At 44.9% G+C, this 11,182-nt stretch overlaps 1 protein-coding gene across 1 annotated transcript; it reads right to left on the bottom strand.

Moving 5' to 3' along the window:
* Positions 1–270: 270 nt before the first annotated feature.
* On the bottom strand, positions 271–10,831 carry LOC143040830 (uncharacterized). The gene is made up of 5 exons (XM_076212268.1): positions 10,669–10,831; positions 2,673–2,837; positions 1,577–1,737; positions 1,085–1,255; positions 271–467 (listed from the first exon to the last, which is right to left on the bottom strand). The coding sequence occupies exons 1-5, from the start codon at positions 10,829–10,831 to the stop codon at positions 297–299; spliced, it is 831 nt and encodes a 276-aa protein (XP_076068383.1). The 3' UTR covers positions 271–296.
* Between the last annotated feature and the right edge of the window lie 351 nt (positions 10,832–11,182).

The following is an 11,182-nucleotide window of genomic DNA, read 5'->3' on the forward strand; positions in this document are numbered from 1 at the left end:
ATGTCCTGAAACTTCCGTAGATTACAGATTATGCAGAATTGTAGTTCATAGAAAGATCAATATTCAAACAATTGTAGTCGTACAAACTGTGGTCCTAACTCCCCTTATTTCTAGGAACCCTACCCCCCTAACATTATCAATTTATTTGTACATTCATTCAGAACACGCTATTCACTTATTCAGCTAAGGGTCTTCATTAAAAAAAAATCCTGTCCTTCTTCATAGAAAAAAAAGGCAGCGCCTCCTGGTGTGTGTGTGTGTGTCAAGGGAGCCAGAGTGCCCAAAACGCGGGTAGCCTACTCACGTTGCCCGTGGAGGAGCGTCAGAGTAACATGACAAAGTCCGGATCCCGTCCGGAAGGTTCCTCCGACAATGCGGTTGATGCCGACGAAGAGCTGTGAGGCCTCCAGGCCCCCGTGGAAGGAGAGGACGTGGGGGCCCTCCAACGCCCCGTGGCGACCCCCAAACTGAAGGAAGAAGGGGAAGAAGCGAGGGTTAAAGTAGATGATGATATCGCCGAGGTCACTCATACTTTCCCAGGTTTTTCTGAGGCCTTTGGTCAAGCCTGGTCTGGTTTGGTTTAGTTGGGTGTCGTCACTTTCATCATTATCATCATTACTATTACAGTCATTACCTTTGTCATCGCTAGCACTGTCACCGTCATAGTCGTCATCGTTATCCTCATCCATTTCATCATCATCATTATGAATATCACACATGTACGCGCGCGCACACACACACACACACACACACACACACACACACACACACGCACATACACGCACATACACATATGCACACGCACAGACGCACTCATACAGACGCGTGCATGCACACACACAGACGCACACACACACACGTATATACACACACAAACACACGCGCACATACACACACACAGACGCGTGCATGCACACGCACACACACACACACACGCACACATACATACACACACACGCACATACACATATGCACACGCACAGACGCACTCATACAGACGCGTGCACGCACACACACAGACGCACACGCACACACGCACACACACACCCAAAGTCCATCTGCGGCAGGGTCGAAGCCTCCTTACCTTGATGCCATACCTCCACTCAAGTTTGTTCTTGCTGACGTAGACGCGAACGTGGGCGTAGCGCCTGGCCACATTGTTGGCCGCCTCGACCAGCGTCCGCCCGTCCAGGGCGCCCTCGACTACGCCCTCCCCACGCCCGTAGACGCGCCACTGCCGGTTCACCATCTGTGCCTGCGCGGGGAGAGAAGGCCGAGGTGAGTCCTGTAACCAGCGGTTGCTGGGCACAAGATAGGCAAAGGAAACTGCTGAAAAGGAATATTATTTACATTATATGTATGTATATATATATATATATATATATATATATATATATATATATATATATATATATATATATATTGCGACAAGTGAAGGGGCGACTTTACCAAATCCTGCCGCGTAAGGTTTGTCGCTCGCTACAGTCCCTCCTGGACTAGAAGATCCCCCCCCCACATGTTTGTGACTGCCGCCAGGTGATTTCATCCAAGGTCATATGACCTCCGGGTGACTTACCTCGGCCACCGTGTGGCCCTGATACCCGGTGGCGTTGGGCGAATCGGCCAGGTGGATCGTCCACAGTCGAGGCGACGAGAAGTCGAGGTCGAGGACGAGTGTGGCCGTCTCGTCGAGTCCCGACCCGGAGACCTGGAGCACCGCCTGCCGCCCGCACCATTCTGCACGAGGAGAATCGACCGAATGTCTCGTTATTCATTAGGTGAGGAACCCACGCCAGGAGGCGCTGAGTAGCTGAGGCCGAAGACGTCACCTCTGCATCTAACTAACAGTTGCTGCTGGGAGTCGGAGAAAAGTGTGGGGGTTCGAACCCACAGCGACCCGAACGCGAGACCAGCACGCTTCCGATGACGTCACCAGCGCACATATATTCATTAGGAGCAATTTTTCTATTAATACTTCTAACATTTAGTCTCGGGTTATCATATAAACTAAACCCTCATTTCCCAAAGAAGCGATGACAGATATCCTTGGGAGCCACAGATCTCTTAGCTGATATCTTGGCCTCGGTCCGGGGAGAGAGTGCCAGCCTACAGGGTTATGATTTCAAATTGAATGTGAAGGAGAGTTTTGCCTCCGGAGAGAAGCAGTAAACCTTACCCTCGTGTGCCGGTAGCTACCACGGTAGCGATGAAGAGAGAGAGAGAGAGAGAGAGAGAGAGAGAGAGAGAGAGAGAGAGAGAGAGAGAGAGAGAGAGAGAGAGAGAGAGAGAGAGAGAGAGAGAGAGAGAGAGAGAGAGAGAGAGAGAGAGAGAGAGAGAGAGAGAGAGGGAGGGAGAGAGAGAAAGAGAGAGAGGGAGGGAGCGAAATAGAAAGAGAGGGAAATAGAGAAAGAAAGAGAGAGGGGGAAAAGAGAAAGAGAGAGAGAAAGAGAGGGGGAAAAGAGAAAGAGAGAGAGAGGTTGAGAAAGAGAGAGAAAGAGAGGGAGAGGAAGAGAGAGAGAGAGAAAGAGATCACTCTAAGTCTCATCCTGCAGTACCTGATTCCAGAAGACCGAGGTCGTCGGCCACGAACGAAGACTCCGTAGTCTCCGAAGTGCTCCCGAAAGAGGAGGAGGAGGAAGAGGAGGAGGAGGAGGAGGAGGAGGAGGAGGAACCGTCCTCGGGGTGTTGGCGGACGGCCTCGTAGGCCTCGTAGCTCGAGTTTCTCTTCTCCGGCAGGTGTGGGTTCACGATGAACTTGACGTGGCGACTGTATCCCCGGACGATCCCTGTCCGGAGGTCCAGGTGCACCGTGTCACGGCCTCCACTCGCAGCTGTCTCTGGAACAAAAAATACACACGTAAATGCATGCATATATATATATATATATATATATATATATATATATATACATATATATATATATATATACATATATATATATATACATATATATATATATATATATATATGTATATATATATATATGTACACATATGTACAGGTAACTTCTACCTCTCCTTTCTACCAACTTACTTAAACCCTATTCGTCACTTCTATGACTGTGTGTGTATGTGTGTCTGTGTGTGTATATGTGTCTCTGTGTGTGTGTGAGTGTGTTTGTTTGTGTGTGTGTGTCTGTCTGTGTGTGTGTCTGTGTGTGTGTATGTGTGTATGTGTGTATGTGTGTGTGTGTGTGTGTGTGTGTGTGTGTGTGTGTGTGTGTGTGTGCGCGCGCGAGCGTGCAAGCTTGTGGGTATGAATATGTGTGTGTTCGCGCGCCCGTGCGTGCATGTGTGTGTGCATATATGCGTTGGCCTATAACCTGTAATAGGTACTACACATATGCACGCATGCCAGAGGACAAATGAAGTATTCTTCAAGGCCTAATTGCAATAACCTCATAATTTCCAACGAGCAGAAGCTCCAATTACATAAGTCTCTTAGGGAGGAAATTGTTCTGTTGATATAGTATGAACATCAATTTGAACCACGATTCACTCCACGCGGGCTGTTCTTATTTTGATGAACATATGAACTCAATTACGACAAGGTAAAACATGAACTCAATTATGAGAGAGTAAGATAACAATGAGACTGCATTTTTGGCAGAGTCTCTCATAAATTAGAAGAAAAAAATACAAAAACTGGCTTTCATCTATGTCGTTCTAGGTTAAGGCAACTTACCTTGGTACAAACAAATGTCACTAATGTATTATCATGTTGTATTATTATGTCATTAACATATACCATTACAACATTATATCATTACTGTAAATAGGATTGTGTGTACCCATAGAAAGTGTTGAAGTGGTGAAACGACTACATGTTACGTTCGTCTGTGATTATTTGAAACCACACACTTCCAATGAAAATAATACAACAAGACACGACAACCAGAGGCTAAGAATAAGAGTTCTATATTATCATAATTTGTAACAATATTTTTTGCCAGCAATAAATCTATTTGGTGGTTTAAAGCCCTAAAGAATAATTCGACCCGAGTCGGCCACCGTCTTGTACAATAAATTCCTCAAATGAAGGGGAGGATCCCAAGAGGGGGGAGGGGGGATGGGGGAGGGGAGGACTAAAGACAGGTGGGAGCGAGAACGGAGCCTTGGGGGACGCCTCCCCACGAAGATCATTACTCTAATCACCAACAGCGTCGTCCTGGGGCTTCCGCTGTTTATGCTAACTGATAACGATGAGAGTGATAAGTGTTTGTAATTGAGAGAGAGAGAGATAGAGAGAGAGAGAGAGAGAGATAGAGATAGAGAGAGAGAGAGAGAGAGAGAGCATCAGTAATGACACCAAAAGATGTTGTTTTGTGTGTATTCAAGATCATCCTTGAATTACGCGTGACTTGGCTCGTCTGGGGAGATGTGAGGCTTCTTACTGGTTCACCCCAGTAAATTAAAAAAAAATGTAAAAAGGAAAGAAATACAGTTATTATGAGGCTTTTTCCCAAGAGTAGGGTGGCAGTATATATGTATATGTATGCATGTATGTATATATGTATGTGTGTATATATTTTCAATGGAAGTTTATCTAGTAGCACCAAGTAAAATCGTAATTCAACGTTGTACGAACAAGCAAGCATATTGTTGAAACTGAAATACAGTTGGCAAAACTTCTACGTGGACAACCTCCTCGTTCTTCAGGGCAGATGTGGCAACGTTGTATGTGTGTGAGCGTGAGTTCGCATGTCCATGTGAAATGAACGGACCATATCTTTACCCAACCCGTTCCCGAAACACAGGAGCAGCGTTGCCACATCCACGGCACCTCACTATCTGGTGGACCACGCAGAGATCCTGTCATCTGTACGTCGTGAGGGGACAAAAGGACGGTGATTTGCTGTGGTCTCACGTGGTCTCACGTCGTCTCACGAGGGAAACAAAAAGGATAAGGGCTTGTTTTGTTCTTCTCTTGATCCGTCACCAGAGATGAGGTTGAAAGGGCGAGGAGGGATCCCAGGAGAATTCCTATCCCGACCCCTCATCCCCAACTGGCGGTCACCACAAGCAAAGCTCCCGAGTTGATTTTTAACTTCCAACATGCTGATCCATAACTATAAAATAATTTGTAAGCTACCTTTGAGCAACGCCCCTGGAGGAGGAAAAGGAGGAGGAAGAGGAGTAGGAGGAGGAGGACGAAGAAAAAGAAGAGAACGAGCAGGGTGAGCAGGAGGAGGAGGAGGAACAGGAGGAAAAACTAGGAGAAAGAGGAACAGAAGGAGGAAGAGGAAGAGGAGGTACATAGGAAGAAAGATGAACAGGAGGAGGAAGAGGAAGAGGAGAAGGAAGAGGAAAAAGAGGGACGTGAGATGAAGGAGGAGGAGGAGGAGGAGGAAGTGGAAGAGGGAGAGGAAGAGGGGGACATGAGATGAAGGAGGAATAGGAGGAGGAGGAGAAAGAAAAGGACGAGGAGGAGGAGAAAGAAGATGGAGAGGAGGAACATGAGATGAAGGAGGAACAGGAGGAGAAGAAAGAGGAAGAGGAGGAGGAGGAGGAAGAAGAGGAACAGGATGAGGAGGAACAGAAGGAGAACCAAGAGGCGATGGAGTCGTGTGCTCTAGCCAAGAACTCCTTATATGGTGTTCTCCCCCACAACTCCCTGGGCTGGTTGGCTGGCTTAACCAGACTCACAAGAAGGATGATCAGAAGTGAGGCTGGGGTTGGGGAGATGGGGGGATGGGGAGTTGGGGGGGAGTAAGGGAATATAGGAATAGTGGAGTGGGGGAAATGAGAGATTGGGTGGATAAGTGAGTGAATGACTGAATGATTGAGTGGTTGAATGAGTGACTGATTTAGTGATTAAATGAGTTAGTGACTTTGTAATTAAGTCAGTGGGTGAGTGTGTGGGTGACTGGGGTGGGGGAAAGTGTATGTCAAGAGGGAAGTGCTTTTCTGTGTATAGGAAGAGGAGAGAGGGGAGGACATAAACAAAAGGACTGAGAATGGCAGATTAAAAAAAAATAGAATAAAAACAAAAAACAAAATTTCTCCAGCGCTTCTATCCCCATGGGTCTGGTTGGCCGCTTTCCTTTCTGGCGTGACTGCCGCCAGGTGATTTTATTCATCTCTGCGACTCGTGGTCCTTCTCCTGCAGCGATTGGAAGGGGTGGGGGTGCTCGAAGGGTGCCACAAATTTTAATAAAATCACCTGGCGGCATTCATAATACGAGGAAATGTGCCAACATGTACGGAAGGCGTTGAGAAGGCCTCGCTCCAGTTAGATGATTATCATTATCTGTGGATAGGTGGTAAAGGGAACACGGGCTGAGGGAAATACCTTTATTCCTGACTAGTTTCGCCGGAGTGGTTTCTTCAGAGGAATAGTGCTTGAAATCAAGCTGGCCAATTTTTACATAACAAGAGAAGGAGAGAAAGGGATACGGCGATGTGTCTTGCTAGAACACCCATCAACGCCCCCTGCCAGAGGTCGCCGGTGTCGGTGGACGAATTATCCGCCTGCTGGTCGTCGCGTGGATGAATTGTCCGCCTGGATCAGGGGCTCTATGCATTTAGTCCAAGATAATGATACGTGCTGCTGTCTTAGCCCATACCAAATCCCCAGTCCTCTCAATAATGTTTTTCTGGTTGGTGATGAATACGGATTCCATCGCCTTTCTATCTCACCTGGTTAGGTTACCCAGGATTGTTTTTGCGTCATTCATTTCGGTAAATGACCTTGTTCGTCGAACATGATTAACTAACGCACTGCTTATCCTGTGGTGTCTAACATCTGCTTTATGTTCTTTCAGTCTAGCGTCCAGGCGCCTGCTAGCTTCACCAAAGTATTTTTTATTGCATCAGCCACACCGGATTTCATAGACTAAACTGTTCTTATTTTTGGTTGCGTCTGGTTTATTTGTCACTAAATCCTTCACTTTCGTACCGGTGGATGTCGCAAGTGGAATGTTAGAGGATGACATGAATTTGTCAAGGTCTCGTGTTAGAATAAAGTTTGGGACCACCTATTACTTAACGTCGGCTTTTTCTCCTTTGTTGCGTAAGATATTACGGGCTTTCTCTACCAAGGTGCAAAGTAATCCCTTAGGGCACTTGAGTCTTTCAAATGTCGATTTAATTAAATCTATTTTTTCTGTTAAGAATTCCTCACTACAAATGCGAAACGCTCTCAGAAAAAGCCCTATCACTACACCTGTCTTCGTCCTCCTATCATGTGGACTATAGAAACGAATGGTGTGATTTTTATTCGTCGGTTTCCTGTAAACTTTATTTTCAACGTGACTGTCGCGGCTGTACAACAGCTTTCCCCCAATCTCATATATCTGCAAAACCTTCAACAGTGCCTACCCGTCTACCCTGTCATAAGCCTTTTCCAAATTCATAAAGTCCAAAAAGACATCCTTATCTGTTTCTAAAGTTTTCTCACATATCTGTCTTACCACAAAGATCTGATCTTCGCAACCCTTTCCTTTCCTAAACCCACACTGTTCCTCACCAATAACTTCCTCTGTTCCTCTTCTAATCCTCTCAATTAAAACCTTCCCATATGTCTTCCCAACTACACAACAAACTGATCCATCTGAGACTACTAACAATTGTCCCCCTTTTACTTGTAAATTGGAACAATACAGGCAACCCTCCGGTTCTCTACCCTCCCTTAGATACATATTAAACTACCTCACTAGCCAGTTAACTATTACTGTTCCTCCCTTCTGCAGACACTCCGCATGACATCCATCTAACCCAGGTGCCTTACCTGTTCTCATCATTTTCAGAACTGCTTGCACTTCATTTTTTCTTATTTCTCCTCCATTTTCCTCTCTCATCACCATAATTTTCTTAACGCCTTCCACTGCTATCACCAATCCCTCCTTATCCTCCTACAAATTCAACAACTCTCTAAGATACTCCGCCCATCTTCCTCTTACCGCCGCCTCTTCCGTTAAGATCTGTCCACCTCTGCATTTTATCTTTTCTTCTCTACTTGACTCACCTCCCCTTCCTCTCTTGATTTCCTTCCAAAACATCTTTTTATTGCTTTCAAAAAATTCTGTCATACTCCTCCCCATTTTACATCTGCTCTCCTTTTTGCCTCCTTTATCTTTTGTTTTGTTTCTCTTTTTTCTTTATACCTCTCATATTTTTTCTCATCCTACTTTGTGACCAGTCCCTGAATGCTCGCGTCTTCTCTTCTACTACCTTCTTCATTTTATCATCCCATCACTCACTATCCCTCATTCTATTCCCTCCTATCCTCCTTGTTCCATATACTATCTTTGCACACCTTGTCACTTCCTCCTTGAAACACCCCCATTCCTCTTCCACACCTACTACTTTATCCTACACCACTTCCCATACTTCTCGCAGCTTCTCCTTGCACTCCTCCTTTTCCTTCTCATTTAAACATTTTGCTCTAAGCACCTCTCTACCTTCTGTCCTTTTCCTCTTTCTCCACCTGTCCTCCACTCTCAACATATCTTACAACAACAAATTTTTCTGGCATTCACCCACTCTCTCCCCTAAGAACATGGTCATTCAGAACTCTTCCTACTCTTTTCCTGAATACCCGTGCATAGTCCATTAATGCCTTATCAACAATCTCTCTATCCACCACGCTCTCCTATGTGTACTTATGCTTAACTTTTTCCCTAAACACTGTGCTAGCTATCATCAACTTAGTTTCACTTAATGCTAACACATCCACCTTCCGTCTCACAAACATTCTACCTATTTCCTCCCTTTTATTCTCATATGTACCACACCCACGCACATGAAAAAACCCAAACCTTAGGGTTCTGATTGGAAAACTCCTCCCAGACCCTTTTATGCACTGACTTCTCACAAGAATGTACCCATAGGGCTACAGAGAGCAGGATACCTAGTCTCATCACTCCGTCCCTTTTTAGCCGCCTTTACGGCCTAAGTAGGAAGACTTGGTGACAGGGGAAATGCGAAAATGGAAATATATACTCAGTGGAACAAAGACAGATTTAAGAGGGAATGTGACAGCATAACGGAGGGACAGTTGTAGTACAATAAGATAGCATAAGTTCTCTATAAGTAGATATTTCCCCTAACATAGACAAAATAATGTGAGGTTTTGGTCCGTAGGGGCGCCCCATATAGTTCCTGAAATATCGATTGCATGCTACTGCACATTTTATATCGTTTAATAACGTGCGGCCAATACCCCAGACGGAAATTAATAAATAAGATTAATAAAGAAGAACGAATAAATGAGAACGAATAAGGTAAATAGATATGTAAATAAGATAAATTTATAAAGAAAATGAACCCCATGAAAAAAGAAGAGGAAAAAAAGGGGGAAATCTACACTATTTTTAAGATCAGTTTTTGTTTTTTACTTTTTTTTTATAAGCTAGAAAAAAAAAATCGTCTGTAGTCCGCAAATGTGATTATTGTCGTGGGCAAGAAGAAGAAGAAGACAAAGAAGAAGAAGAAAAAGAAGACGACGACGAAGTAGAAGAAGAAGACGAAAAAGAGGAAGACAAAGAAGAAGAAAAAAAAGAAGACGAAGACGAAGGAGAAGAAGAAGAAGACGAAGAAGAAGACGAAGACGAAGAAGAAGAAGAAGAAGACGAAGACGAAGACGAAGAAGAAGAAGAAGAAGAAGAAGACAAAGAAGAAAGAAGAAGAAGAAACTAGCTTCGGGGCCCTTCGCAGAAAGGCACCGGTAACAACGAGCTCGGCCACGCCTTCTTGAGGAGGAAGAGGAGGAGGAAGAACACCTGGTCCCAGAGACTCGCACCTCACGCCGGGGCTCCTGGAAGGGCAGTCACCGGGCCTCTCATTTGCATCCTGGAGCTGCAACCCCTCTGGAACTATGCCTCACTGCACAGACCTGCCCCTGTTTCCCACTGATCGGCTCTATCTCGTCTCCACTTTGAAGACCAAAGGTGGGCAGCTGGGGCATCTCACCCACTTTTTTAGACCACACAAGCACAACACCTGGGCTGCACCCAATATACGTGTGCTTGGGCATTGGAGACGTACTCCTCTAAACCGATATATCTGATATCCTGACTTGCTTCTTGGTATTCGGGATACTAACGTCCACTCTGTATGATAAAGCGGCCTCAAAAAAAAAAAAAAAAAAAAAAAAAAAAAAAAAAAAAAAAAAAAAAAAAGGTCGGCATACTCGTATATTGATATATGTGCATGCGTTTATACTTGTTTGTGTAGTGTGTGTGTGTGTGTGTGTGTGTGTGTGTGTGTGTGTGTGTGTGTGTGTGTGTGTGTGTTTACTGCTTGCATGGTGGGTTTAATTGATTAGGTTCTACGTAGACAAGGACAAGGTCCGACGCTACTTGGTCCTTTTCGGAACCTTGTGGGTCTTGGCTGGAGCAGCTTCTGAGGATTATCACACTGGTCTATTTTCCCTCCAACCTCCGATTAATCGGCGGTACCGCCCACCTTCAGAACTTTCTCCGGCATGAAATCAGTATGATAAACTATTTTGTAAAAAAAAAAAAAAAAAAAAAAAAAAAAAAAAAAAAAAAAAAAAAAAAAAAAAAAAAAAAAAAAAAAAAAAAAAAAAAAAAAAAAAATCTCTCCAGCATATCAGATTCCTTTCCGAAAGCTGCTGGCTACAAATTTGATCCAACAATCGGAGGAAAAATAGCCCAGTTTGATAACGCCTTTATGCTCGCCCAATGTTCCTGGTTCAGTCACTCACTCTCCTCCTGTTTCGTGAACTCCTTCAGAAAATGGAATCCGTTTCGAGCGCCGCAGAAGCCAGATGCAGAAGACCACAAGACTGAAGAGACGGCAATGAAGCAAGACTTCGGGGTCTTTGACTTTGAGGACCTTTTTTCTTCTGGGTTCTCACACAGAGTCATGGGATTTCTCCTCCTCCTCCTCCTCCTCCTCCTTCTTCTCCTCTTCCTCCTTCTTTTTTCTCCTCCTCCTCCTCCTTCTTCTCCTCCTCTTCCTTCTTTTTTCTCCTCCTTTTTTCTTCTCCTCCTCCTCCTCCTCCTTCTTTTTTCTTCTCCTCCTTCTCCTTTTTTCTTTTCCTCCTCCTCCTTCTTCTTTTTTCTTCTCCTCCTCCTCCTCCTCCTCCTTTTTTTTCTCCTCTACCTCCTTTTTTCTCCTCCTCCTCCTTCTTCTTCTTCTTCTAAATTTTCGTGTGATTTCTTCCTCCTCGAGTTACCTCATGCTCCGAATACCGACGCCACCCTGTTCTAAGATCC

Source organism: Oratosquilla oratoria, chromosome 29 (genome assembly GCF_046742065.1).
Source record: "Oratosquilla oratoria isolate Oo_2021 chromosome 29, ASM4674206v1, whole genome shotgun sequence".
Taxonomy (NCBI): Eukaryota; Metazoa; Arthropoda; class Malacostraca; order Stomatopoda; family Squillidae; genus Oratosquilla; species Oratosquilla oratoria.